The sequence below is a fragment of the Gopherus flavomarginatus genome, chromosome 18, assembly GCF_025201925.1.
Source record: "Gopherus flavomarginatus isolate rGopFla2 chromosome 18, rGopFla2.mat.asm, whole genome shotgun sequence".
NCBI lineage: Eukaryota > Metazoa > Chordata > Testudines > Testudinidae > Gopherus > Gopherus flavomarginatus.
This window is the reverse complement of record NC_066634.1, coordinates 2,579,708-2,607,311: the sequence shown is the minus strand read 5'-3', so window position 1 is coordinate 2,607,311 and position 27,604 is coordinate 2,579,708. Positions and strand designations below refer to the sequence as shown.

Here is a 27,604-nt window from a genome sequence, read left to right as displayed (position 1 = left end):
GTCCAGGCCCCTCCCCCCGGACCCGCCCCCATGGCCACGTGACCGGCCGTTCCCGGCCCCCTCCCCCGGGCCCCCCCGCCCGTTTTCCGGTTCCGGTTCGAGCCCCGCGCGCCGCCCGGGCTGCGGCCACTGCTGCTGCGCCACGAGCGGGGCCCGCGGGATGGAGCCGCCGGCCCGGGGGGGGCCCGGGAGCCGCCCCGCGGTGAGGGGGGGCTGGTAGGGGGTGAGGAGGGAGTTGGGGGGCCAGGGGAGGGGTGTTCTGGGGGGAGGGGTTTGTAGGCAGTGGGAAATGGGGGGCTGTGGGGAGAGGGGGCCGATAGGGGGTGAGGAGGGAGTTGGGGGGTCGGGGGAGGGTGTAGGCAGTGGGGGTGAAGAGGAAATGGGGGCTGTGGGGGGAGGGGGCCGATAGGGGGTGAGGAGGGAGTTGGGGGTCGGGGGGTGTAGGCAGTGGGAGTGAAGAGGAAATGGGGGGCTGTGGGGGGAGGGGGCCGATAGGGGGTGAGGAGGGAGTTGGGGGGTCGGGGGAGGGTGTAGGCAGTGGGGGTGAAGAGGAAATGGGGGCTGTGGGGGGAGGGGGCCGATAGGGGGTGAGGAGGGAGTTGGGGGGTCGGGGGAGGGGTGTCCTGGGGGGAGGGGTTTGTAGGCAGTGGGGGTGAAGTGGGAATTGGGGGGCTGTGAGGGGAGGGGGCTGGTAGGGGGTGAGGAGGGAGTTGGGGGGCCGGGGGAGGGGTTTGTACGCAGTGGGAGTGAAGTAGGAAATGGGGGGCTGTGAGGAGAGGGGGCTGGTAGGGGGTGAGGAGGGAGTTGGGGGGCCGGGGGAGGGGTGTTCTGGGGGGAGGGGTTTGTACGCAGTGGGAGTGAAGTAGGAAATGGGGGGCTGTGGGGGGAGGGGGCCGATAGGGGGTGAGGAGGGAGTTGGGGGGTCGGGGGAGGGTGTAGGCAGTGGGGGTGAAGAGGAAATGGGGCACTATAACATGGCGGGGGGAGGGGTTCTGAGGAGAGGAGGGCGTTGGGGGTCTAGGTGGTGGGGGTGGGGCCCAGAGGGAGTTGGACGGGTTGCGGGGGACCCAGGGGCTGCAGAGGGAGAGAACTTGGAGGGGGGGTGCAGGGGCACCAGGCAGTGGGGGGGCTGGGGAAATGGAGGCTGATGTGAATGGTGAGGGGGTGGCAGAGGGTGGAGGGTACAGGCTGTGCCTTGTGGGGGAGGCACTGGGGTGGGAGTGAGGTGCCCTGGAAGGGGGGGGTTGGGGACAGAGGGGAGTGGGGAGGAAGTGGGGCTGAAGGGGAATGCGTGGGAGGGCTGGGCAGGAAGGGGGAGCAGGGCTGGGAGCCCAGTGGCCAGGTTTGGGGGGGGCAGCTGGGGGTCCCTGCCCCAGGTGTGAGTCTCTCGCCAGGCCTGCTGTTGGGTTGGGCCCAGCTCTCTGTGGGCAAACAGGGAGTGGAGGGAGGCCGTGGGGCGGCAATGGGGGCAGCTGGGGGAGAGGTCTGGGAGTGGCGCCGATGCCCGGTGGGCGCGGCACGGCGTGAAGCCGCGTCAGGGACGCGGGTGGGCTGGCACGCAGGGTGATCTGGGGCGCGCCGGGATCGCCGCAGCCCAGCTCCGGGATGGCGTTTGGGCACCGGCTCGGCGGCGCTGGGCTCGGAACCCGCCTCCGGCCTGGCGCCCGCTGCCCCCCCCCAGCCGAGCCTTGGCGCTGCTGCCCGACCTGGGCCACGCTCGCCCGTCGGACACGTCCCGAGCAAGGCTGCGGCTGGGGCTCGGGGGCAGGAAGGGCCAACCCGGGCTACCCAGGCTTAGGGCAGGGAGAACTCCCCCGACACAATCGGTAGGTGCCGTTCTGTGCCCCGATGGCAGCCCCCCCCCAATTTCAGCTGAATCGCTCCCAAACTAAGCTGGAAAGAGCCACAAAAACCGGGCGCTTCACGGCCCCCCCCATTAGGCTGGCACAACGGACCCCTGCAGCGCCAGGCACCCGAGCATCGTACGGGGTGTCTGTGCCAAACCATGACGTGGTTGCGACTTGCTGGGTTCCTGCTGCTCCCCGAGGGGAGATCGGGGGTGCCCCATACCCACCTGTCACCGGGTGGGTCCCCCACAAGCCTGGCGGTGACACCGACGTTCCTGACTCTGCCCAGACAGCTCAGAGCCACAATATCACGGCGCCAGCCGCATGGCTCAGGCCTTGTTTCGGCAGTGCCTCTCTAGTGGGGGGGCTGCCCGTCGCCCTAAAACATCCACAGTGGCCCGGGTTGTGGCAGCACTTCGGATCCCTGGCTGGGCCCAGATGGCCCCATTGAACCCGGGGGTCCCCCGTTCTTGGCGGGGCCTGGCAAGACTCAGTCTAGAGAGACGAGCGGAGCTGCGGGGCGGGACACGGAGACCCGGGGAAGCCCGGAGCGCCAAATAATCTTGCTTCTGGCTCCTTAACGCTCTTGATTCCTCGGCCGTGAAACGCCATCCGGCAACTTGGCCTGCCCGCGCCATTGCTACCGGCCCTTTTTCCGCGAGCCCCTCGGGCTGCCAAAGGGCCCCTGCTGTGTGGAAGGGCCCGCCCCTGGCAGGTGTCCACGGCCGGAGCTCGGTGGTTTCAAGCTGTAACTCGGCTTGTGACGTTGGGCTGGTTTCTGTGCCCGACACGCTCTGTGCGTTCTCCTCCCGGCTGGGAGAGGCTGGGGCCGGAGCTGCCTGTTGTTTAGATCTCACGTGGTGCAGGCTGGGGGGGGAAGAGGCCCCCCTGTCGGAAAGGGAAAACAAGGGGGCTGAAACGCGTGAGCTGGCAGGATGTCTCCGGGCCTGGGCCGCCATCTGAAATGGCGTTAAACGGACACGCAGAATTGGCTGGCTTCCTGGTTGGTGGCAGTTCAGGAGCCTCTCGGGCACGGCTCGCCTGGCACAGAGACACAGCTGGAGAACAGCCACATGGTGACCCACTCGGTGCTGGCTCGCGGGGTGCTGCGATGCAGCTACCTCTGGGGAGGGGCAGCTGGGGACAGCCATACTGTGACTCGCGTGGTGCTGCGATGCAGCCACCTCTCGGGAGAGGCAGCTGGGGAAGAGCCACGCAGTGACGCTGTATGTGGATGGCTTGCTTGGTGCTGAGGGCCGGCCAGGTCTGGAACGTGGGACAGTTGGGGAGCAGCTGCACCTACGGCCGCATTGGGGAGGGCTTGACCCGTGCTGAGATGCAGTCGCTTCTTGGGAAGGGCAGCTGGGGAACAGCCAGACATAACGCTACATAGCGCTACTTAACGCCGGCTCTCCCGGTGCTGCAATGCAGCCAGCTTTGGGGCCTGGGGAACAGCCGCACGTAACGCCGGCTCTCCTGGTGCTGAGATGCGGCCACCTCTGGGGTCTGGGGCAGCTGGGAAACAGCCACACATAACACTGCATAATGCCGGCTCTCCCAGTGCTGCAATGCAGCCAGCTTTGGGGCCTGGGGCAGCTGGGCAACAGCTGCACGTAACGCCGGCTCTCCTGGTGCTGAGATGCGGCCACCTCTGGGGCGTGGGGCAGCTGGGGAACAGCCACGCATAATGCTGCGTAACGCCGGCTCTCCTGGTGCTGCAGTGCAGCCAGCTTTGGGGCCTGGGGCAGCTGGGGAACAGCCGCATGTAACACTGGCTCTCCCGGTGCTGAGATGCAGCCACTTCTGGGGTGTGGGGCAGCTGGGGAACAGCCACACGTAACGCCGGCTCTCCCGATGCTGAGATGCGGCCACCTCTGGGGCGGCTGGGAGCCGTTGTGCTGCTGCGTGCTGACTTCGGAGAGTGCTCCCTTATCTGATGGGGGCAGCGTTGGGCGTGCCAGAGACGGGCTGTAACTGCTCACGCTGGAATGTGGCCAGGCGTTGGAGCAGGAGCGCGGGGCCGGGCTTCCCACTGACCTTGCGGGCCTGAAAGCTGAGCTGCTGCGTTGGGCCTTATCTCCTCCGCCCCCTCCCTAGAGTCCGGCAGGGTCCCGGGGCTGGCAGGATCCAGCCTGGTGGGAGACACCCGTGCCGATTGCCCCTCTGCCAAGGAGCGAGGCATGCTGGGTTCTGGGCCCTGCGGAAGGATCCAGGATCAAAGCCTGAGCAGCGTGAGTCATGCTCCCTGTGGGTGCTGCCTCCTGGCCGCTCCCTGCGCCCGGAAAGGTGGGGATGGTGGACGGACATGCCTTTGGTCTGGGCTGCGAGCGGGTGCCCTGAGCCGAAAGCCCGAGCCCTCCTGATGGCCCTCGCGCTTTGCTCGTGGCTCGGGCGCCGGGCGAGGTGTTATGTGTGGCTGTTCCTGGCTGCTCCACCCAAGGGGTGGCTGCATCTCAGTGCTGGGAGAGTCATCCCCATGCAGTGTTACGTGTGGCTGTTCCCCAGGTGCCCCGCCCCAGAGGTGGCTGCATTTCAGTGCTGGGCAAGTGATCGCTGCCTGCAGTCGGTCCTGTTGTATGCATGTCCAGTTGTTCAGGGTGACGTGATTTCTTAAGCTGGAGCCTCATTACTGTGAGCCTTTATTCTGTGATGAAAACCCTTTCAAAGGAGGGTCATGTGAATTAAGTGTCCAGTAGGTTCAAAGTGTGGCAGTGGGGTCTGGTGATTAGAACGGGGGGGCTGGGAGCCAGGACTCCTGGGTTCTCTCCTTAGCTCTGGGAGGGGAGTGGGGTCTAGTGGTTAAAGTGGGGGAGGGGGGCTGGGAGTCAGGACTCCTGAGTTCTCTCCCCGGCTCAGAGAGGGCAGTGGGGGCTAGTGATCAGAGCTGGGCCAAGCCCTGGGAGCGGGGTGCTAGTGCTGGTAAACAGGCTTGGCCTGAATGTAGACACTGTTCCTGGATGCAGGGCGTCGTCTGCCTGAGCCCTGGGCGGAGGGATGGAGGGCACAAGCCCAGGTGGGGGGGGTAACCCGCCCCCCCATCCAGCTGTGCTGACTCCCCCATCTCTGTCCCCACAGTAGCCGCTCTGCTGCCGCTCCCCCAGCTCAGCACCATGTCGGAGGGCTGGGTGGACTGCCCCACCTTGGGGCCTGGATGGAAGCGCCGCGAGGCCTACCGCCGATCCGGGGCCACCTGTGGACGAACGGACACCTACTATCAGGGGTACGGGCACTGCTCCTCCCTTGGGTGCAGGGGGAGGGGGTGGGCAGCCCCCGTGGCAGAGGGTCGGGGTGAGGATCATGTTCTGCAAAGCCACAGTAGCAGCCCATGTGGACACGGCACGGGAGGGGAAACTGAGGCACGGGAGGGGCTCGGCCTCAGTGGGTCAGAGCCAGAACTCTGGGCTCTTCTGGGGTTCAGGCGCTGCTCCTGTAGCCCTCCCGCTCCCTGGATCTCTCCACCCCCCGGCCTGGCATCTGGGATTCGGGGCCTCCAGTCGGTCCCAGCCTCGTCACGCATGAGCGCTGGCCCTGACCCCGGCCTGCCCTAGTGCTCGGTGGGAGAGGAGCTGCCTGCTCCAGCCATGCAGCCCCCTCTAAGACAGGGTGCGTCTGTCTGCAGCCGAAGATAACTCTCCTCCGCCCGCCCCCGCAGGAAACCGGCTCCGCTGGATGGAGTCTATTTACCTTCTCCGAAGCCAGCTGGGAGCCAGGAGTCCTGGGTTTTCTCCCTAGCTCTGGAAGGGGAGTGGGGTCTGGTGGTTAGAGTGGGGGGATGCTGGGAGCCAGGAGTCCTGGGTTCTCTCCCCGGCTCTGGGAGGGGAGTGGGGTCTGGTGGTTAGAGCAGGGGGGTGCTGGGAGCCAGGACTCCTGGGTTCTCTCTGGCTGTGGGAGGGGAGTGGGGTCTAGTGGTTAGAGCAGGGGGGTGCTGGGAGCCAGGACTCCTGGGTTCTCTCTGGCTGGGAGGGGAGTGGGGTCTGGTGGTTAGAGCGAGGGGCGGGGGGCTGGGAGCCAGGACTCCTGGCTCTCTCCTGAGTTCTCCCCCCGTTGTCTGCGTGTGGTTCAGGGTGTGCGTCTTTCCTCCCAGCCCCCGAGTCCGTTGCTGGTGCATGTGCTTTTTCAGTTAAAAACCCGCATGTTATGAAATGAAACCGTCCCCCTCTGTCCCCTCCCCCGCCGGCGCTCGAGGCCTCTCGTTCCGCCTCCAGAGCCTCGGCGTAGCCCCCAGCTGCTCCCCGGTCTCCCCGCTCCTCTGGGGCTGCTCTTGGGTTGCATTAGCAGCCTGGTCGCGGTACTGTCTAGAACTGGGGGGGCTCCCTGTGTCCCCACAGCGTGTCTAATCCAAACAGCCCTGGGGGCAGGAGTTTGCTGAAGCATAGACCCCTCCGCTCAGTGCCCTCGCTGTCCCAGCGCACTGCCTGGCTGTGGCCACGGTCCAGGCCATCTCTCCGCCTCCAGCCCCGGCATCCGCAAGGCGCTCAGCTGGCTGGAGCCTTCCAGGGCAGCCCAGCTGGGGCCCTCGCCGGGCCGGCTTCCCTATGGCTTGGGCCGCACTGCGCCGCCGGGAAATCCCCACCGGACCCGCTTCCCGCTCCCTGCCAGCCCGGAGGCGAAATCATCCTGGCTCTGCTGAGTACCAAGGACTGCGAGCTGAGGCGTGGCCAATCCGGGTTATAAATTGACTAGTCCAAAGTGCAAGGCCGTGCAGCCAGCGGGGGGAGGAACGAGATTTTCTGCTCTGAGCCGGCGCGGCTCAGCTGGGAGCGACGGTGGAGGCTGGGTGGAGCGGTTGGGCGCGGGGGGCATGGGCGAGCCTAGGCTGGACTAGCTGCGATGGGGAAATATTCAGGCCTCTGGACTCGCGTGTGCCGCTCCCCGGGGAGACGCAAGCAGGTGGAGGTGGGGGGGGCTGGTTCCTCGTGCTCAGTGTGTCGGGAGGGAGAAGAGTTAGCGAGACGAAAGCCCGTCGACGGCCCGAGGAGCAGTGCAGGCTGCGAAGGACACGGTTCCCAACAGACTCCCATGAGTGTGGGAGCAACTAGCTGGGATCTTAGACGGGTCTCGGATGCCGAATTCTCAGTGTAGGGGGCACGTTTCGCCCTGCGTGGGGCAGCTCTAACCGCCCGCTGTTTCCTTCCGTTGGCCGTCTGGCGCTTCCCTCTTAATGCCCCCTCGCTCATGGGCGTCTCCTTGGGAACCTGCCCCCCCAGGTGCCTGGAGGGGAAGACTAGCCAGGGGGCAACCCTCCAACGCCCCTCCCCTGCTGCGGGGGTCGGAGAGGAACAGATGGCTCCTAGTGGCTGGCTGGCACTTCATTTATCCCCTGGGCTCGTCAGGGGGCTGCCTGCTCCCTGGCCTGCTCTTCCGCTGGAGCCGGATTCAGTAGCCACGAGTCCCCCGTGCCCCAGTTCCCAACCCCCTTTAACCTCCTGCCTGTGTCACATTAAAAGAGAATGATTGTGCCGTGAAATTCCCATCTCTTGTCTGAGCCCTTCCCTTCCCATACGGGGCAGCGTCTCCCTCCCTGTAGCCATTGGCTCCTGCTCTAAAGCAGAGTTGAGGTTGCCCCCCTGCATTGTTACCTTGTGGCCGTGAGTTCCACAGGCTAATTTTGCGCTTCATGAAAAAATGTGGCTTCCCCACGTCGTTCAGGAGCGAGCCTGTTCTCCCGGCTCCCTTTGGCTCCAGGCAGGTGCATCAGTTCCCAGGGTGGGAGGTGTATGTGTTTGTGGGAGTATTCCCAGCCCCCCAGGCCAGGCTGGGGTGCCCTCCCTGACACCTGCTTTGCCTCCCCTCCCGCAGCCCCAACGGCGAGAAATTCCGCAGCAAGATCGAGCTCACCAGGTTCCTGGGGCCCTCGCAGGACCTGACCAACTTCGACTTCAAGAACGGCGTGCTCCGCGATCCGCCCCCCAAGGTACTGGGGGGTGCGGGGAGCGCGCATACACAGGAGGGGCAGAATCCCTGCAGCAGGCCTGACCACGGGCGCGGTGCCGAAAACTCGGCTGGGTTTCTTGCCGACACAGGTGTCCCTCGGCTGACCCAGAGCCGTTCTCCCCTTTATAAATTGATGCCCCAAAAAAGCGGTTCCTAGTTGGAACAAGACCTCCCCGTCCATGATCCTGTTGCTCCCGCGTCCTCTTCCGAGGACCTGCGTGTTCTTGCCCCTTAGGAATGCGCTGAGCCGTGCTTAGCCGGTGCCGAGGGCGGCTGTTCCCAGCCGACTCTGGTTGGTGATTTTAGCCGTGCCCGGGCCCCGGCAGAAACTCTGGTTGCCTTCGGTCTGTCCGGGTGAGACTCCCCCATGGCACAAACAGGCCCTGGCCGCAGGCGGCTGCGGGGAATTCATACGGCCAGTGACTCTCAGACCCGGAAATGAAGGTGAAGGATTGATTGGAAACCCAGATCGGCCTGAGCAGGGCTGCAGTGGCATCGAAACCTCCCCGCACACTAGTCCCTGGAGCCCATGGAAAGCCAAGCCAGGAGGCGGGTGTGGCGCAAACCTCACCCCGCCAGTCCCCGTGTGCCGGATGGAATCCGGGAACACCTCTTTCAGACCTGCTTTCCCTCCCGTCTGCGGCCGGGGCTCATTACGTCTCCCCCCCAGCGGCGTGTTCCGGGGAGTCGTAATTAGGGTCCCACGAGCTGCGTGTGACACCGCATGTCCCGCTTGATCGGCCCTGGCCGTGGTGTTGGCTCCGTGCGCCAAAACTCCCTCCAAAGCGGCCACGGTAACCAGGCCTTTCGCGCTGGTGCGGTCGGCTCGTGTTTCGCAAGCTGCTGATTGCGCAAGTGGCCGCCCTTGGGCCAGCCCTCCCACTGCCAGCCGGTGTCCGTGGCTGCGCGGCCGCCATTCTGGCTAGTGAAAGCGCTTCCCAGGGGCTGGGAACCAGGACTCCTGGGTTCTCTCCCCGGCTCTGGGAGGGGAGGGGGTGTAGTGGGTTAAAGTGCGGGAGCCGGGAGCCAGGACTCCTGGGTTCTCTCCCCGGCTCTGGGAGGGGAGGGGGTGTAGTGGGTTAGAGTGCGGGAGCCGGGAGCCAGGACTCCTGGGTTCTCTCCCCGGCTCTGGGAGGGGAGGGAGTATAGTGGGTCAGAGCTGTGGGGGCTGAGAGCCAGGACTCCTGGGTTCTCTCCGTGGCTCTGGGAGGGGAGGGGGTGTAGTGGGTCAGAGCAGGGGGGCTGGGAGTCAGGACTCCTGGGTTCTCTCCCTGGCTCTGGGAGGGGAGGGGGTGTAGTGGGTCAGAGCAGGGGGGCTGGGAGTCAGGACTCCTGGGTTCTCTCCCTGGCTCTGGGAGGGGAGGGGGTGTAGTGGGTCAGAGCAGGGGGGCTGGGAGTCAGGACTCCTGGGTTCTCTCCCTGGCTCTAGGAGGGGCGTGGGGTGCAGCACATAGTGCATGGTTGGGTCAGGAATCGCAGGTGGAGTGGGGCATCACTCGGGGCTTGTTGGGGAAGGCCTGGCTGAGCTCCCACCCCATGTTGCGGGGGGCTGGGAGCCCACCTCCAGCCCCACTCACCTTGCGCCCTGTCCAGGTCAAGAAGGCCCAGAAGAGATGCCTCTCGCTGTCGGAGCCAGAACCCCCAGCCCTCCCTGAGCAGCCACCCCCCAAACAGCAACCCGTGAAGCCAGAGCCCCCGGAGCAGCCGCCTCCGCCCCTCCCAGAGCGACGCCCCCGCAAGCGCCCGGCGCCCCTGCTGGAACCCCAGGAATCGGGGCAAGATGCCGTAGTGGCGTGAGTTTCCCCCAGCCGCCTGGGGTGCCCTGTCCCCTGAGCCCTCCGGGTAACAATGCAAACGCTACGGGGAGGTGCCGAGAGCCCAGCCGGACGCCTGGGTTCTCTCCTCGGCTCGGGTGAGGGGCAGTGCGGTCAAGTGTTTGGAGCAGGCTGGGGCTGTGAGCCAGGACTCCTGGGTTCTGTTCGTCCATGGAGACGTCCCAGTGTCCCCGGTCCATCTCCCGCGCCACGAGCCCTCCCTGGCACAGGAACTGCCTAGCAGGCCCCTGTCCCTCTGTCCAGGCCTAGCGGGGTCCCTGCCCCCCGGGGGTGGCTGTGAGCTCGCCACCAACCTGGGGGGCCCCAGACGCGGGACCTCAGCAGCCCACCTCTGCCTTCCAGATGCTGCGCCAGCTGCCAGAACTACTTCCCCGGGGTGGTGATGCCCAGCCAGAGACGCTGCCGCTGGCTGTGCCCGGACTGCCGAGGTGGGTGAGCAGGGTAGGGAGGGTCGCACCGGCAGCTGGGGCCGATGGCTAGACCCCGGCCTGCTTGGGGGGCTCCTGCTGCTGTGCCCAGCTCCCTGGCCCCTCCTAGAAGGAGCCGGGCTGCGAACCCAGGTGTCCTGTCCGGACTCCGCCCCAGAGGCGGCTGCATCTCAGTGCTGGGCGAGTCATCCCCTTGTGGCGTTGTCTCTGTGCCCCAGCTGCCCCACCCTAGAGGCGGCTGCATCTCTGGGAGACTAACCCAGCTGCCCTGGTGCCGCTACCTGTTGGGTTGAGCCTCAGCCAGATGCCAACGCTAGCTTCTTTCTTTCAGCCCAGAGAAGAGACTTCAACAGGGAGCAGCGGTTCTTCAAGGTAAGGGCCGGGCCGAGAGCCAGGACTCCTGGGTTCTCCCCCGGCTCTGGGAGGAGAGTGGGGTCTAGTGGTTAGGGCTGGGAGCCAGGGCTCCTGAGTTCTCTCCCGGCTCTGGGAGGGGAGTGGGGTCTAGTGGTTAGGGCCGGGAGCCAGGGCTCCTGAGTTCTCTCCCGGCTCTGGGAGGGGAGTGGGGTCTGGTGGTGAGAGCAGGGAGGGCTGGGAGCCAGGACTCCTGGGTTCTCTCCCCAGCTCTGGGAGGGGAGTGGGGTCTAGTGGTGAGAGCAGGGAGGGCTGGGAACCAGGACTCCTGGGTTCTCTCTCTGGCTCTGGGAGGGGAGTGGAGTCCAGTGGCTAGAGGAGGTGGGGCTGGGAGTCGGGTCTCCAGGGGGCTGGGTCTGTTTCCCTGGTCCCCTCCTTGTTGGGGGGCGGGCGAGGGGCCGTGGCTGCGCCGGCTGAAGGCCCTGCCCCTCTTGCAGCGGGTGGGCTGTGGGGCCTGCCAGGCCTGCCAGATCCCCGAGGACTGCGGCATCTGCACCGTGTGCGCCGTGCGGGCCAAGAACCCTGAGCTCCGGATCGGCAGGAAATGCCTCCTGCGCCGCTGCCTGAAAATCGTCAAGAAGGTACCGGCCGGCGGCCTGCCCCTCCCCTCCCCGGCTCCCCCCTCTGCCCACCTGGTGCCCCCCACTCCCGCCCCGCAGCCCCTGCTAGCCCAGCCCTGGGCTCCCCTCACGCCCGGCCTCTCCCCTCTGCCTGCGCAGGGCTTCGGCTGCGGCGTGTGCCAGGGCTGCCAGGCCACCGAGGACTGCGGCAGCTGCTACATCTGCCTGCGGAGGCTGAAGCCCGGCCTGAAGCGGCAGTGGAAATGCCTTAAACGCCGCTGCCTCAAGAAGAAGGTACGGGGGGCAGCTGTGGGGGGGATCATTGGGGGGCGGCTGTGGATCCCTCCACCCATGCGCGGTGGGGACACAGGTCGAGGGCTGCTCTCGGCCCCCTGCCCCAGGGGCTTGCGGGAAGGGGAGGGTCGGGATGGGGCCCCTGCCCCCCCCACACTTTTGGGAAGGCTCCGCTGCCTCTTTCAAGGGGTGCCACAGTGAGAGGGAGAGCGCTCCCTGCAGTACGGCGCCCCCCAGCGCCCGGCCCAGCCTGCCAGGGGAGAGCACCCCCTGCCCCGCCCCCTGCAGCACGGCGCCCCCCAGCGCCCGGCCCAGCCTGCCAGGGGAGAGCACCCCCTGCCCCGCCCCCTGCAGCACGGCGCCACCCAGCCCTGCCTGCCAGGGGAGAGCACCCCCTGCCCTGCCCCCTGCAGCACGGCGCCCCCCAGCGCCCGGCCCTGCCTGCCAGGGGAGAGCACCCCCGCCCAGCACCCTGCAACACGGCGCCCCACCAGCACCCGACCCTGCCTGCCAGGGAAGAGCACCCCCTGCCCCGCCCCCTGCAGCACGGCGCCCCCCCAGCGCCCGGCCCTGCCTGCCAGAGGAGAGCACCCCCTGCAGCATTGCGCCCCCCAGCGCCCGGCCCTGCCTGCCAGGGGAGAGCACCCCCTGCCCCGCCCCCTGCAGCACGGCACCCCCCAGCGCCCGACCCAGCCTGGCAGGGGAGAGCACCCCCTGCCCCCTGCCCAGCACCCCCTGCAGCACAGCGCCTCCTGCCCAGCCCCGCATCACGCCCCCTAGTACTGCGGCTGGCCCTGACTATCTTCTGATGTGCAGCAGAAATCGGTGGTGGCGAAGAAGGCAGGGTACGGCCCCCGAAAACTGACCATAGTAAGTATCTGCCCTGCTGTTTGGAGCCCCCCTCGGCACAGCTTCCCAGCATGCCCTGCGGCCAGCGTGTGTGTGTGTGTGTGTGTGTGTGTGTGTGTAGGATTCCCAGCAGGCCTGCCTGCCTCTGTGGGTGGGGGATTCCCAGCCTGGCCTGGGGGGGGGGGGCATGCTTTCCCAGCCTGCCCTGTGGCCTGGGGGGGGAGGGGCGGGGGGCATGGTTTCCCAGCCTGACCTGTGGCCTGGGGGGGGGGGGGCATGGTTTCCCAGCCTGCCCTGTGGCCTGTGTGTTGTCATGGAGGCGTGGGTGTAGTGGGGGGGAGCAGACGCTTGCAGCTTCCCACTGTGTGTGTGTGTGGGGGGGGGGGCAGATGTGTGCAGCTCCCCGGCATTAGTGTAGTGGAAGGGAGCAGGGGCGTGCAGGTCACTGCCGTGGGTGTCGTCAGGGGCTGGCGGGCGTGTGCAGCCCCCTGGTGTGGGTGTAGTTGGGAGGGAGCGTGCATGTGCGGCTCCCTGGCGTGGGTGTCGTCGGGGGCTGGCGGGCGTGTGCAGCCCCCTGGCGTGGGTGTAGTTGGGAGGGAGTGTGCATGTGCGGCTCCCTGGCGTGGGTGTCGTTGGGGGCTGGCAGGCGCGTGCAGCCCCCTGGCGTGGGTGTAGTTGGGGGGAGTGTGCATGTGCGGCTCCCTGGCGTGGGTGTTGTCGGGGGCTGGCGGGCACATGCAGCCCCCTGGCGTGGGTGTCGTCGGGGGCTGGCGGGCGCGTGCAGCCCCCTGGCGTGGGTTTAGTTAGGGGGGAGTGTGCATGTGCGGCTCCCTGGCGTGGGTGTCGTCGGGGGCTGGCAGGCGCGTGCAGCCCCCTGGCGTGGGTTTAGTTAGGGGGGAGTGTGCATGTGCGGCTCCCTGGCGTGGGTGTTGTCGGGGGCTGGCGGGCACATGCAGCCCCCTGGCGTGGGTGTCGTCGGGGGCTGGCGGGCGCGTGCAGCCCCCTGGCGTGGGTGTAGTTGAGGGGAGTGTGCATGTGCGGCTCCCTGGCGTGGGTGTCGTCGGGGGCTGGCAGGCGCGTGCAGCCCCCTGCCGTGGGTGTAGTTAGGGGGGAGCGTGCATGTGCGGCTCCCTGGTATGGGTGTCGTCGGGGGCTGGCGGGCGCGTGCAGCCCCCTGGCATGGGTGTCGTCGGGGGCTGGCGGGCGCGTGCAGCCCCCTGGCGTGGGTGTAGTTGGGGGGAGTGTGCATGTGCGGCTCCCTGGCGTGGGTGTTGTCGGGGGCTGGCGGGCACGTGCAGCCCCCTGGCGTGGGTGTCGTCGAGGGCTGACGGGCGCGTGCAGCCCCCTGGCGTGGGTGTAGTTGGGGGGAGTGTGCATGTGCGGCTCCCTGGCGTGGGTGTTGTCGGGGGCTGGCGGGCACGTGCAGCCCCCTGGCGTGGGTGTCGTCGAGGGCTGACGGGCGCGTGCAGCCCCCTGGCGTGGGTGTAGTTGGGGGGAGTGTGCATGTGCGGCTCCCTGGCGTGGGTGTCGTCGAGGGCTGACGGGCGCGTGCAGCCCCCTGGCGTGGGTTTAGTTAGGGGGGAGTGTGCATGTGCGGCTCCCTGGCGTGGGTGTCGTCGGGGGCTGGCGGGCGCGTGCAGCCCCCTGGCATGGGTGTTGTCGGGGGCTGGCGGGCGCGTGCAGCCCCCTGGCATGGGTGTTGTCGGGGGCTGGCGGGCGCGTGCAGCCCCCTGGCGTGGGTTTAGTTAGGGGAGAGTGTGCATGTGCGGCTCCCTGGCGTGGGTGTCGTCGGGGGCTGGCGGGCGCGTGCAGCCCCCTGGCGTGGGTGTAGTTGGGGGGAGTGTGCATGTGCGGCTCCCTGGCGTGGGTGTAGTTGGGGGCTGGCGGGCGCGTGCAGCCCCCTGCCATGGTGTAGTTAGGGGGGAGCCTGCATGTGCAGCCCCCTGGCGTGGGTGTAGTGGCTGGGGGTGGGGGGGCGGCTCTCCAGTGTGGGGCAGGTGGGTGTATGTGGCTCCTGGCACTGCTGCCCTGTGGCTCTTGCCTGTCTGTGCCCCCCCAGAGGGGAGCCGGGAGCGGGTACAGCTGCGGCCTGGCCACGCCGCCCCGTGGCACCCAACAGCTGCTCGCCCTCTGCCTGCCTGGCCCACCCGAAACCGCCCCTTGGCCCTGCCCGAAGCTGCACTGAGGGGCTGGAACCCTGCCCCACCCCCCGCATGGGGCTCCTGCCCCCCCGAGCTCGCTGCCCCAGCATGGTTGGGGGTGGGGGGGGCTGGAGCCAGGACGCCTGGGTTCTCTCCTGGCTGTGGCAGCACCGTGGTCTGGCTGACTCTGCGTCTCTCTCTCACTCCTTCCTGTCCCTTCTTCCTTCTGTCCTTGTCGCTTCCCTGCCCGCAGGACGGGCCCCAGCTCGCCCCGGGGAGGCGCCGCCGGAGGGTGCCAGCGCCCGGGCCCAGCGCTGTGAGTGGGTGTGAGCGGCGGGAAGCGCTGCTGGGAGACCACGCCACCCCCGGGGGGAGGCTGAGAGCCAGGACTCCTGGGAGGGGAGTGGGGGCTAGTGGTTAGAGCAGAGGGGCTGGGAGCCAGGACTCCTGGGTTCTCTCCCAGCTCTGGAGGGGAGTGGGGGCTAGTGGTTAGAACAGAGGGGATGGGAGCCAGGACTCCTGGGTTCTCTCCCCAGCTCTGGGAGGGGAGTGGGGGGTGGTTAGAGCAGAGGGGCTGGGAGCCAGGACTCCTGGGTTCTCTCCCAGCTCTGGGAGGGGAATGGGGGCTAGTGGTTAGAGCAGAGGGGATGGGAGCCAGGACTCCTGGGTTCTCTCCCAGCTCTGGGAGGGGAGTGGGGGCTAGTGGTTAGAGCAGAGGGGCCGGGAGCCAGGACTCCTGGGTTCTCTCCCAGCTCTGGGAGGAGAGTGGGGGCTAGTGGTTAGAGCAGAGGGCCTGGGAGCCAGGACTCCTGGGTTCTCTCCCAGCTCTGGGAGGGGAGTGGGGGCTAGTGGTTAGAGCAGGGGAGGGGGGTGGCTTGGGTTGCCTCTGCCGGTGGGGTCCCCATGGAGCGGGGGGCCCGTGGCGGCTGTGGGTGGGCTCTGCTCTGGCTCTGTCCTTCTGCCAGCCTGGCCTCGCTGCCGTGTCCTGTGAGTGTCTCTTCTCTTCCTTCTCTGTCTCCGCCAGGACGGCCTGGCCCCTAAACCTCGGCGCCGTAAGAGATTAACCCCAGCCGCAGCAGCCACAGTGAGTGCGGTGCCAGCCCCTGTCCCCCCCCCGGGGAGAGAACCCGGGATCCTGGCTCCCAGGCCCCAGCATCCCCCATCCCCAGTCGCCTTCGGAAGGGCCTGGCGCACGCAGAGTTAACCCTAGAGATGGAGGAAAGGGGGGCACAGATCCTGCTCTGGGCAGGGACTTTGCCCCCCCAACCCCTCCCCACCCCAAACAAGCTCTCATGGAGCCTGAGTTCTCTCCCCGGCTCTGGGAGGGGAGTGAGGTCTAGTGGTTAGAGCGCAAGGGGGTAGGGAGCCAGGACTCCTGGGTTCTCTCCTTGCTGTGAGGTCTCTGGCACTAGGGGTGACCCAGGCTGTGTCTGGCGCGCTGGGGGCACTCTGCATTGCCTCGGGGGAGGAAAAGGGGGGGGGGGGACAGGAAGCCTGACATTCAGTGTCCACCCTTGACCCCTTCCTAGCACTGTGGGGCTTGAGCCCAGCAGGGCTCCATAGGGGCTGGGCGAGCTCTGTGGCCCCTGGCACTGCCGGCTGGTCCCTCTCTGCCGTGGGGCAGCTGTGGGCGCCCTCCCATCCGGCCAGGGGGACCAGAGCCGGGCCGTGGTGGTGACAGCCAGCGGGGTCGGATGGGCAACAAGCCGGGGGGCGGCGATCCAGCCCCGTCCTCTGGTACCACCCAGCTCAGGTGGGGTGATGGACCCAGGCGTCCTGGTCACCCTACCCCACCCTGAATTCTGGGGGAAGAAGAGGGACCCAGGTGTCCGGGTGGTCGTGTTGTGTCGTGTCCCCCCACCCCCCCCGCCCCGGCTGGGCTGCGGAGGAGGAGGGACCCAGACATCTGGGCCGCTCTTCCCCTCCTCTCCAGCCAGGCCCTGCATGTGTTCCACAGAAGGGACCCTGGCGTCCGGGTGACCCTCGCCCCGCCCCTCACCTTCTCCCCCCTTCACTCCCCCCAGAAATGGAAGCCGTCGTTGGAGCGAGACCCCGGCGGCCTCTCAGGCTCGCGGCGCAGGGTGAGTGAGAGCCGGAGCCGGAACCAGCTCAGACCCGCCCGGCACAGGGGGAGCCCCATAGTCTGGGGTGGGGCAAAGTCCTGGGGCTGAGACAGCGAGGGAGCGCGGTCCAGGGGTTACAGTAGGGGGGGGCTGGGAGCCAGGACTCCTGGATTCTCTCCCCGGCTCTGGGAGGGGAGTGGGGACTAGTGATTGGGGGCGATGGGGGGCTGGGAGCCAGGACTCCTAGGTTCTGTCCCAGCTCTGGGAGGGGCGTGGGGGCTGGTGGTTAGAGCAGGGGGGGCTGGGAGCCAGGACTCCTGGGTTCTCTCCCGGCTCTGGGATGGGAGGAGGGTGTAGTGGGTTAGAGTGGGGGAGCTGGGAGCCAGGACTCCTGGGTTCTCCGCCCGGCTGTGGGAGGGGAGTGGGGGCTAGTGGTTAGAACAGGGGGGCTGGGCCTACCGCACAGCACTGTAGAGTCTGTGGCTTGCCCTGACCCCCGCTGGCTCCCGAGAGCCGGTGTCAGGACCCCCGATGCTGTAAATCTGGGATTGCCCAGCCTGCGGGGCTGGGGTCTGTGGGGCTGGGGCGGCGCCTGGGGAGCGGGGTGAGGGTGGGGCGCTGCTTGGGGAGCGAGCACGGGGCGGCGCTTGGGGAGCAGGGGTGGGGGCGGGGCGGCGTCGGCTCTGGGGCCAAGGTGACCCCTCTCCTCTCCTCTCTCGGCCGCCCCCAGAAACAGCTGGGTAAAATCACGGAGAAGAAGAAGCCGGGGCGGCCCCCGAAACACCCGAGTGCCAGGGCCCGGAGCAGCCTGGTGAGTGACCCTCCCTGCGGTGGTGGGCGGGGCCAGCAGGGGGCGCTGCAGCGTGGCACGGCCAGAGCCTGCCCAGAGACCTCATGGGGTGACTGCACGGGGGGCTGGGAGCCAGGACTCCTGGGTTCTCTCCCAGGCTCTGGGAGGGGAGTGGGGTCTGGTGGTTAGTGCAGGGGTGCTGGGAGCCAGGACTCCTGGGTTCTCTCTCCGGCTCTGGGCAGGGAGTGGGGTCTGGTGGTTAGTGCGGGGGGGCTGGGAGCCAGGACTCCTGGGTTCTCTCCCAGGCTCTGGGAGGGGAGTGGGGTCTGGTGGTTAGTGCGGGGGGGCTGGGAGCCAGGACTCCTGGGTTCTCTCCCAGGCTCTGGGCAGGGAGTGGGGTCTGGTGGTTAGTGCAGGGGTGCTGGGAGCCAGGACTCCTAGGTTCCATCCCTGGCTAGGAAAAGTGTGACTGGTGGTTCTGTGGCTGATGGTCTCCCCCGGTGCTTCCCCCCCCCACCCCCCAGCTCTGTTCCATTGACTAACTCGCCTGTGTGTCGCCTGCCCGCTGTGCCCCTCCCTTGCCGTGGGTCGTGGCGGTGGGCCGCAGAACGCCCCCCTGCTGTCTCGCCTGGCCTGGCCCTGCTGCCCCGGGGAGACAGGCCTGTTGGACTGGATCTTCTCACGTTTCTCTGATGCCGGGCACAGCGCTCCCTGTCCACCTGGCAGCCCCTGTTGCTGGGCAGCTTTGCCACAGACCTGACTCCGGTTCCCCTGGGCCTCCGGGGCCTCCTGGGAGAACTGGGCGAGTCTGTCCTGATGTCCCAGGCCGCCTCGGGCACTAGGGCTGGAAGGGGCGTCAGCGGGTCCAGCCCCGGCACTGAGCCGGGACCAAATGGACGTAGGTTCTCCGTGTCAGGGGCTCGTCCGACCTCTTCTTGAAACCCTCCGCGGGTGCAGCCCTCTAGATCTGGGCAGAGCGCTGCCCTGGGACTCTGGAAAGGGGCCAGTCAGCGAGCTGCTGAGCCCCAGGAGCCAATCTTGGATAGGAGCGGAGAGGGGATGTTCTCTCTGGATCCAGCCGTGGGGAAGCCCCTGCTGCGATCAGGGCCTGGCACAGTGTCCGCAGTTCAAGGAGGAAGTGGGTCGGTGGGGGAGAGGCCGAGAGCTGAACAAAAGGGAAGTGAGGGGCTGGCTCGCTGAGTCAGCACGTCCCCGCAGCGTGTCGGGGAGCCGGCGCCCCAGCCCGTGGCAATGGGTCGGGCCTGGATGTGGGGAGCTGAGTTGGCAGCGAGAGACGGTTCATCTCTAACTTGCGCCTGGGATGGGCAAGAGGTGCTAGGTACCCGAAGGCAGAAGCTAGACCCCTGAGGTCACACGGCCTGAGTCTGGGGGGCCGGGACCCCCAGCTGGGGTCGTTCGGCCATGGCTCTGCATGCCCAGGGCCCCCTCAGTGCTCCCCATGCGGCCGGCCTCCCCCCGCCACGCTCTGACCCGGCACCTCTCTCCCCGCCCGGCAGCTCTGCTCCAAGAGCCGGCGGAACCGCAGGTGCGGGGAGTGCGAGGCTTGTCTGCTGAAAGCCGACTGCGGCCGCTGCGACTTCTGCCGGGACAAGCCCAAGTTCGGCGGCGATAACCTCAAGCGCCAGAAGTGCCGCTGGAGACAGTGCCTGCGCTTCGCAATGGTTGGTGCCCTGCCCACCCAGCTCGCGGGGTCCGGCTGCTCTGGGAGGGCAGGGGCACGGTGCTGAGCGCTGAGCTGGAAGGGACTTGAGGCGTATCCCTGGCTGGCGTGGCTCCGGCTGGGCTCCGGCGTGGCAGGGGCTCACCCCGGCTGGCGTGGCTCCAGCTGGGCTCCAGCATGGCAGGGGCTTACCCCAGCTGGGCTCCAGCGTGGCAAGGGCTCACCCTGGCTGGGCTCCGGCGTCGCAGAGGCTCGCCCTGCCTGGCGTGGCTCCAGCTGGTCTCCGGCAGGGCAAGGGTTCACCCCGGCTGGGCTCCACCAGGGCAGGGGCTTACCCCGGCTGGCGTGGCTCCAGCTGGGCTCCGGCAGGGCAGGGGCTCACCCCGGCTGGGCTCCGGCATGGCAGGGGCTCGCCCTGGCTGCTGTGGCTCCAGCTGGTCTCCGGTGTGGCGGGGGCTCGCCCCGGCTGGCGTGGCTCCAGCTGGGCTCCGGTGTGGCAGGGGCTCGCCCCGGCTGGTGTGGCTCCGGCTGGGCTCTGGCGGGGCGGGCGCTCGCCCTGGCTGGTGTGGCTCCGGCGGGGCAGGGGCTCACCCCGGCTGGGCTCCGGCGGGGCGGGCACTCGCCCCGGCTGGCGTGGCTCCGGCTGGGCTCCGGCAGGGCAGGGGCTCACCCTGGCTGGGCTCCAGTGTGGCAGGGGCTCGCCCCGGCTGGCGTGGCTCCGGCTGGGCTCCGGCCGGGCGGGCGCTCGCCCCGGCTGGCGTGGCTCCGGCTGGGCTCCGGCCGGGCGGGCGCTCGCCCCGGCTGGTGTGGCTCCGGCTGGGCTCCCAAGATGCACCACGGCTCTGGGGCTCGCATCCCGTTGTGGCGGTTGGAGCAGGCCCAATGCCCTGGGGAGGGGAGACAGAGCCCATTGATGTGGGGCACATGCCTCCTACCGTCCACTCGCCCCAGCTCTGTTCCCCGCATCAGGGGAGCGTCTTCCCTTGCGGCCCGTATCCTGCCCTCTCGCCGTGCTCGTCTTGGAGCGCAGAGCCGGGGCTGGGCCTGGCAGAGCGCGGGTTTGTCCCCAACGGGTTCGTTTGCCTCCCGGGAGGGTGCTTGGGGCCCAGAGCTTCCGGGGACATCAGTGCAGGTCTTGGCAGTTGCGTTCTTCACCTGCAGGTGCCGGGGCCGTTTGTCAGGGCCGGGCACAGAGCCAGAGGCTCTGCCCAGAAGGGGCTTGTGAAACCGGATGCCTGGGTTCTCTCTTCAGCTCTGGGAGGGCAGTGGGGGCTGTTGGTTAGAGCAGGAGGGGGCTGGGAGCCAGGACTCCTGGGTTCTTTTTCTCTGCCTTTCTGTAAATTTGGACCCTTGATACAAACATCCTGACTGGGTGTCTGTGCACCTCCTGCACCCTCCTTGTGCAGCCAAACTCCCCTGCCCTGCACCCACTCTCCGGGGCAGGCGAGGGGGCCCCCTGAACCGGGTGACTCCCACACGGTGGGGGCCGTGTGTGCGCGTGTGCAGGCCGAGTGCTTGGCCCTTGTTGCTGGCTGGGGAGGAGGCAGCGGGCTCCGGGGGAGGGGCAGGAGTGCAGGCGCCCAGAGGCCGTGGGGATGGGCAGGACCGGGCCGACTCTCGCTCTCCCTGTCTCTCTCGCTCTCTCTCTCTTTCTCTCTCTCCCTCCCTCCCTCCCACTCGCCACCTGCCTGGCTCTGGCTCTGTCTCTCCCTCTCTTTCCCTTCCCCAGAAGCGGCTGCTGCCGGCGGTGTGGAGCCGCGGGCAGGCGGAGGAGGGGGCGGGGGCCCTGGCCCCCCGGAAGGCCTGGAGGCGCAGGATCGGCCGCAGCCGCCAGCCGGCCCGGATCAAGCAGGTGGGGCGGCGGGTCAAGGGGAGCGGCCAGCAGCGCTGGGCTCGGGGCAGTGCCCCGCCGCAGGTAACTACCTCCCCCTGCCCCGCCCCCCGGCGGCCCGCCCCCCCGCCCCACCCTGCCCGCCCCGCCCCGGCTGTGGGAGTCCCCCAGGCCTGCGAGATGCGGCACTCGCCCAGGGCCAAAGACACTCGTGCTTCTCTCTTTCTTCCTCCGCTCCGCCTTTCCCGCTTGTCCTTCCGGCCCGGTTACCGCTCAGCCTCGGGGGAAGGGAGCCCAGGACTCCTGGGTTCTCTCCCTGGCTCCGAGAGGGGAGTGGGGTCTAGTGGTTAGAGCGGGGGGGGCTGGGAGCCATGACTCCAGGGTTCTCTCCCCGGCTCTGGAAGGGGAGTAGGGTCTAGTGGTTAGATCGGGGGGGGGTGGGAGGCTGGGAGCCAGGACTCCTGGGGTCTCTCCCCGGCTCTGGAAGGGGAGTAGGGTCTAGTGGTTAGATCGGGGGGGTGGGAGGCTGGGAGCCAGGACTCCTGGGTTCTCTCCCTGGCTTGCCCTGTGACTTTTTGGTTAAGACCTTCCACCTCCGTGTGCTTGTCCCCATCAGTGACTTGGGATGGTGACAGCCTGTGCGTGGGGGGGACGATCCGGGACGTCGGTTGCACTGCTAGGCCAGGGAATGAGTTAATTTTGCTTCTCCCCATAGATTGCCTGGATTCAGCTCACTCTGGGAAGGGAGTGGGGTCTACTGATTAGGGAGGGGTGTGTGGCTGGAAGCCAGGACTCCTGGGTTCTCTCCCAGCTCTGGGGGGGAGTGGGGGCTGGTGGTTAGAGCAGGGGGGGCTGGGAGCCAGGACACCTGGGTTCTCTCCCAGCTCTGGGGGGGAGTGGGGGCTGGTGGTTAGAGCAGGGGGGGCTGGGAGCCAGGACTCTTGGGTTCTCTCCCAGCTCTGGGGGGGAGTGGGGGCTGGTGGTTAGAGCAGCGGGGGCTGGGAGCCAGGACTCTTGGGTTCTCTCCCGGCTCTGGGGGGGAGTGGGTTCTGGTGGTTAGAGCTGGGGCCTGGGAGCCAGGACTCCTGGGTTCTCTCCCTGCTCTGGGGGGCAGTGGGTTCTGGTGGTTAGAGCAGGGGGGGACTGGGAGCCAGGACTCCTGGCTTCTCTCCCGGCTCTGGGGGGGGAGTGAGTTCTGGTGGTTAGAAAAGGGGGGGACTGGGAGCCAGGACTCCTGGGTTCTCTCCCTGCTCTGCAGTGGCATTGGGGGGCGGCTGTCCATGGGGGGCTCTGTGCTGCCCCCTGACGCTGTGCTCTGCCCCACAGGAGAAGGAGCGCCCGCCGGGCGGGGAGCTGCGATTCCTGGCGGAGAAGGGGGTCGCCGAGGCGCCTGGGCAGCTGGTGCTGCTGAAGGATCGGCCGGGCAGGGACTTCGTCCTGCTCCGCGACGCCCCCCAGAGCTTCCCCCTCCTGCTGCAGCATGTGAAGGAGGAGCCGGCCACACCCCCGCCCCCTGGCCGCCTGGAGGTGAGAGCCGCCCCCATTCCTGCTGGGTGTCCCCCTGCAGTGGCACCCAGCTCCAGCCCAGTCCTCCCCCTTGGGTGACCGGGGGTCCTGGCTGCATGCTCTGTGCTGGGGTGAGGCCTGGCCCCGGGGCCTGCATGCCCCCCCAGCACCCCTCGCTGGCTGCCCTGGCTCTGCGGGCTCAGTCCTGTCCCCTGTCTCTCCCCCCTGCAGGAGCCGGCCCCCACCCTGGTCCTCGCCGCCCCACCCCTGGTGAAGCAGGAGAAGGTGGAGCCCGGATGGGACCTTGCACCGGTAAGAGCCCTCCCATTGCTAGGGAGAGAACCCAGGAGTCCGGGCTCCCAGCCCCCCTGTTCTAACCACCAGCCTCCACTCCCCTCCCAGGGCCAGGGAGAGAACCCAGGAGTCCTGGCTCTCAGCTCCCCACTCCCCTCCCAGAGCTGGAGAGAGAACCCAGGCGTCCTGGCTCCCAGCCCATGTCCATACTCCCCTGGGAGCTGCCCCAGGCAGGATTCGGGGTGCCCCCAGCGCTCACCCCCTCTCTTGCAGGTGCCAGCGGGGGTGCCTCTGCGGATGGAGGGCCGGGGGCTGGCCAGTGAAGTGGTGGTTTTGGACCCAGCTGACAAGGACGAGGAGGAGGAGGAGCGCACCCCAGTGGTGAGTGCGGGGGGCTGTTCCATGAGGGCCAGGAGAGAGCAGGGGGCCGTTCTGTCGGGGGCTGGCACTGTGGGGGGCAGGGGGCAGTATTGAGGGAGGGGACAATGTTGGGGGCAGTTCTGGGGGCGTCTGGTGCTGAGGGGCAGTGTTGAGGGGTGCATGGGGCAGTTCTGGGGGGATAGGGGGCTGATCCTGGGGGAGAGTGCAGTGATGAAGGGTGAAAGGGGCAGTGCTGAGGGGGCAGAGGCCATGTTGGGGGCAGTTCTGGGGCCATCTGGCACTGGGGAGTGGGGGGGGCAGTTCTTGGGGGTTGGGCCTGGGGGAGAATGCAGTGATGAAGGGAGATGGGGGCAGTGCTGGGGCCATCTGGCACTGGGGAGTGGGGGGCAGTGTTGAGGGGTGCATGGGGCAGTTCTGGGGGGATGGAGGGCGCAGTGATGAAGGGTGATGGTGGCAGTGCTGGGGGGGCAGGGGCCATGTTGGGGGCAGTGCTGGGGGCGTTCGGGGTAGCACTGGGCAGCCCCCCCTGACCCCTCGTCCCCCTGTGCCCCCCATGCCCGCAGATCATGGAGATCTACAGCCTGGGGGCGCTGGCGGGGCGGGCGCCCCTGGACCCGGTGCTGCGCGAGTTCCTGGCCGAGCTGCAGGAGATCCCGTTGCCGGCCCACTGGGAGGTGCAGCCGCCCCTGGGGGGGCCCGACCTGCGGCTGGTCCAGCGCTCGGCCCGCTCCACCATGGCCGCCACCGTCATCCACATCCGCCCGGGCCTCTTCTTCCAGGTGGTGGTGCGCCAGCTGCCCGTGCCCCCCGAGCACGAGGTCTACGCCAGCCACCCCGCCCGCCTCACCACCGTGGACGAGGTGGTGGAGCTGATCTGCGACCTGGAGGCCTATCGCCTGTGCCCGGGCTGGCCGGCCGGCTGGCACGCGGGGCAGCGCTCCCAGGCCTGCGACGTGCTGGTGTACGCGGGCTGCTGCCCGCAGTGCCGCCTCAACCCCTGGCCCTCGGGCAGCGCCGGCCCCTAGGCCCCCGCGCCCCCAGAGCTTCTATTTTTGACACTGGAATTGGCGGGACCCTGCCGGGTCGGGGAGGGGGGCAGAGGTGGGTGTGGCCGGGGGGGGACGATGCCAGTTTGTTTTCGTTGCTTGTTTGTCCCCCTCCAGGCTGGGGAGGGCTGAAGGGACATCCCCCCCCACTGTGGTCACATGAGTGGCTCTAGCCAATGAGGAGCTCTGTCTCCGTAGGGCCCCCCCAGGCAGGGCAGAGGGCTCCTTCCTCCTGAGCCCCCCCCGTTCCCTTTGCAGTGACTTGAGGGGCAGGGATTTCAGATGCCATCTTAAATTGCTTTAAACCCCCTTGCCCATTGGCCTGAGTCTTCCACCTCCCCTGCCCTTGGTGGGGGGCAGACCCATGCCAGCTTCTCCCCCCCCAAGCGATTGCTTCATCTCCAGCATGGGAGGGTCACTCCCCCTTTCTTCCCCCCCAGTTTAGGCTCCTGTTTTAAAACTTGAGTTCTTCCTTGGTGGTGATTTTTCTGCTGCAGGGGGAAGGGGACAGCTCCTGGGGGCGGAGGTTAGAGGACACGGGTTGCTTGGTGGGGGCAGAGATGGCCCTGTGCCACCCATTCCTCCTCCCACTCCCCCGGCAGTCAGAGGCTAGTGCTAATTTCAGGGATTTTCTGCTGAAGCCATACCTGCGTCCTTGGTGGGGGACATCTTCCCCCCCTGTGGCTGGGGGGGGCAGGGTGTGAAGCACAGATCCCCGCCCCCACCCCCTGTCAGGGTTAGTTCTGTTCCTCCCCCCCTCTCCCCCCCGCGCACAGAAAGAGGAAAAAAAATGCGAAAAAAAATTCACACCTCCCCCCAGAATTTCGTCTCTATTTTTTTTATGTATTAAAAGTTTTAATGAGTAGATGAGGGCCGGGTCCTGCCTCTGCTTCCCTAGGGAGGGACGGCCCCCCCGGGGCTACGAAACCGTTACCCCTTGGTGGGGGGAGCCCATCTTCCCTGGCGTCCTGCCTGGCACCTGAGCACAGGGTGGGTGTGGTAAGAGGAGTGCAAGCCCCATGGGGAAACTGAGGTAGGTGGGTGGATGGGACTGGCCCATGCTCAGGAGGAAGTCAGTGACAGCTGGGGAGAGAACCCAGGAGTCTTGGCTCCCAGTCGCGCTCTCCCCCCACTTTCCCAGGCTAACTCTAACCACTGGATCCCACTCCCTTCCCAGAGCCAGGGAGAGACCCCAGGAGTCCTGGCTCCCAGCCCCACCTGATGATTCAAATGCCCCTTTCCCCGGGTGTGGTGCCCTTGCCGGCCAAACAGACACGTTGCTCTTGGTCTTTATTGGCGATGGGGGGGGGTCGCTGCCCCCCACATCTGAGGCTGAGATGGGGTGGGGTTACCCAGTCCCCAGGGGGTTTCTGCAGTGGGGCCAGGGGCCTGCTTGGGGCCTTTGGTATCCAGCCCCCTTGAGCCAAAGTCTGTCTGTCCATCCCCACGTGGGCCTAGCTGGCTGGGGTCTGCTGGCCCCCCGGCCCTGCCCCTCTGCCCGCTCCCTGCCACCTCACTCTGCCATCCATCCCTCTATCCTCAGGCATCCCAATATCTGTCCCTAGCTGTGCATCCCTCTAGCCCTCCATGAGTCCCTTGAATTCTTTGCAAGGAGCTGGGCGTGGGAGCCGGCCCTGGTGGTGGTGGGGGGGAGAGGGGAAGGAGGGATGGGGTCTGTGGGACAGCAGGTGGGGGGTGCCCCACTCAATCAGCCAGTGCTCTCCTGACAGCCCTCCAGCCCATGCCCCGGAGGAGCTGCACCAGCCGGCACTGGGGAATGACGACGCCCTGGCAGCCGGGGGCCCTCGCGGCCAGCAGCACGAGGAGAAGCGGGAGCTTCAGGGTGGCCAAGGCTGCGTCTGGCTGGGTGTCGGAGCAGCCGCTCAGGGGCCCCCCTTTTATTCCGGGGCAGGGAGCCCAGCACACCTGGCCGGGAATGGGTCCAGGGGCAGCTGCCCAGGCGTGTCTGTTCCCAGCAGCCACCGCCCCCACGGTAATTCAGGTTGAGTCAGGGACCTGGTTAAAGGCAGCTAAAATCCACCAGCTTCTGCGGCGCCCTTTGAAATGTGGTGCCCCTCAGGAGGGCGCGGGGCCGGGTTAGTGACCCTGATTTGGGATCGTTTGAGCACCGGGTGCCGGAGATATCGCCTGTCCCAGAAAAGCCCTTTCCCCAATGTTTTCAAGTGCCTTGTTTTTGTTGGTGTGTTTTAACACAGTGGCTGCGCCCGGGCCACAAAAGAGCATGTGGTTTTCCATACCCTCCAGCAGCTGAAAGGTTACTCTGCTTGCCTTGAAATGTAGTGGGGGGCACGGGGTGGCCTTGGAGAGCCCAATTCGGGGTTGTTAGACCCACCCTGAAATTGGTTTCCACTTGCTGCCGGGTGCTGTTACACTGAGTGGGTGTAATGACTCGGTAAATTGTGGCTGTCCTGGAGATTGATAGCCGTGAGCTCAGCCTTCAATTAGCTTAAATTAAGCGCCAGGCCCCAGCCACCATGAAGGTGTTTTTGGACCGAGGTCTTGTCCCCAGTTCAGCGTTATGTGGGTGAGCGGTGTAGGAACATAAGAGTGGCCAGCCTGGGTCAGGCCGAAGGTCCGTCTAGTCCAGTGTCTTGCCTGCCGACAGTGGCCGATGCCGCGAGAACTTCCTTTACTGAGCCTTCTGCAAGATGTGCCGGTTGTGGCTTTGTAGGGACGCCGCGGAGTGTAATGCTGACAGCTTTGAGTCGCTTATTAGCCTGGAACCTGCTGGAGGGCGAGTGTGAGAATACAGATTATCTACAGTCCTGAAGCCAAGGGTGAGGCGCGTGACGTCGGGGTAGAGAAGAGCTGGAAACATGCCCTGGAATTTGGGGCCGGCCGCTTTCCTGTAGCTGGGTCGACTGGCCCGTTCTCCACCAGCGATCTTTGCTTGCCACAAATCGTAGGCGCGGGTGACAAACTCGCAGTTTGTAGCTGTATGTTTAATGATCCTAACGAGTGCTAAGAAAAGCCAGTATCTCTCTCGGGTGTGACCAGCCCATGTGAATCAGCTGCCCGAAAAGGAGAGATGCTGTAGCAGTAATAAATCACGTAAGGGGAATGAATACGTTGCCCGAATGCAGTAAGAGATCAGGCTGCACCACTAATTCTGACCAGCAGTGTGTCTGTCCCTGCTCGACAAGGCAGAAGAGTCAGTCCCCGCCCTTAGCACAGAGGGTTGATTAAGGGGCTTGGTCGTGCCCTTGCAGCATGCCTGAGTGGAGCAGAACTCAAATGTCTGCACGTGGGAGAATGCACAGTTAATGCTGTCCATGTCACCTTAACTCTGCCCTCTTTTGGCATAGCCCCATTAATACACCAGCCCCACAGTGGCTGAAATGTACATGCTCCCCATCTCCTTTTACAGCCTGTTTGCAGTGCCCGGTTGTCAGCTCTTTGGATTTTGCTCAGTTCCCTGTTCTGCAAGTGGACGACATGCCTCCAAGCAACCTCACCTCTGGGTTAGTGTAGCCATGACCAGGGTTTGGAAGGGGAGTGGGGTCTGGTGGTTAGAGCAGGGGCGCTGGGAGCCAGGACTCCTGGGTTCGTTCTCCAATCCTGGGAGGGGAGTGGGGTCTGGTGGGTTAGAGCAGGGAGAGGGGGCTGGGAGCCAGGACTCCTGGGTTCTCTCCCTGGCTCTGGATGACCTTGGGTAAGTACTCCCTCTATTCTGTTTCTCCATCCGTCTCTCC

General features: G+C 67.0%; 1 protein-coding gene across 11 annotated transcripts; it reads left to right on the top strand.

Annotated features, from left to right (window-relative positions):
• The first annotated feature begins 85 nt into the window (after window positions 1–85).
• MBD1 (methyl-CpG binding domain protein 1) lies at window positions 86–24,758 on the top strand. Of its 11 annotated transcripts, XM_050927205.1 has the most exons (20): window positions 1,853–2,923; window positions 3,945–4,133; window positions 4,923–5,067; window positions 7,647–7,761; window positions 9,375–9,574; window positions 9,959–10,044; window positions 10,376–10,416; window positions 10,893–11,036; window positions 11,175–11,309; window positions 12,126–12,179; window positions 14,553–14,615; window positions 15,324–15,383; window positions 16,324–16,380; window positions 17,093–17,173; window positions 18,670–18,834; window positions 20,563–20,748; window positions 21,991–22,191; window positions 22,402–22,482; window positions 22,738–22,845; window positions 23,409–24,758. In XM_050927205.1, the coding sequence occupies exons 1-20, from the start codon at window positions 2,812–2,814 to the stop codon at window positions 23,868–23,870; spliced, it is 2,685 nt and encodes an 894-aa protein (XP_050783162.1). In that variant the 5' UTR covers window positions 1,853–2,811; the 3' UTR covers window positions 23,871–24,758. The 11 variants fall into 11 exon arrangements, with proteins under 11 accessions (XP_050783172.1, XP_050783170.1, XP_050783162.1 ...); XM_050927215.1 differs by lacking the exons at window positions 1,853–2,923; window positions 3,945–4,133 and adding an exon at window positions 86–202; XM_050927213.1 differs by lacking the exons at window positions 1,853–2,923; window positions 3,945–4,133 and adding an exon at window positions 1,708–1,826.
• The last annotated feature ends 2,846 nt before the right edge of the window (window positions 24,759–27,604 follow it).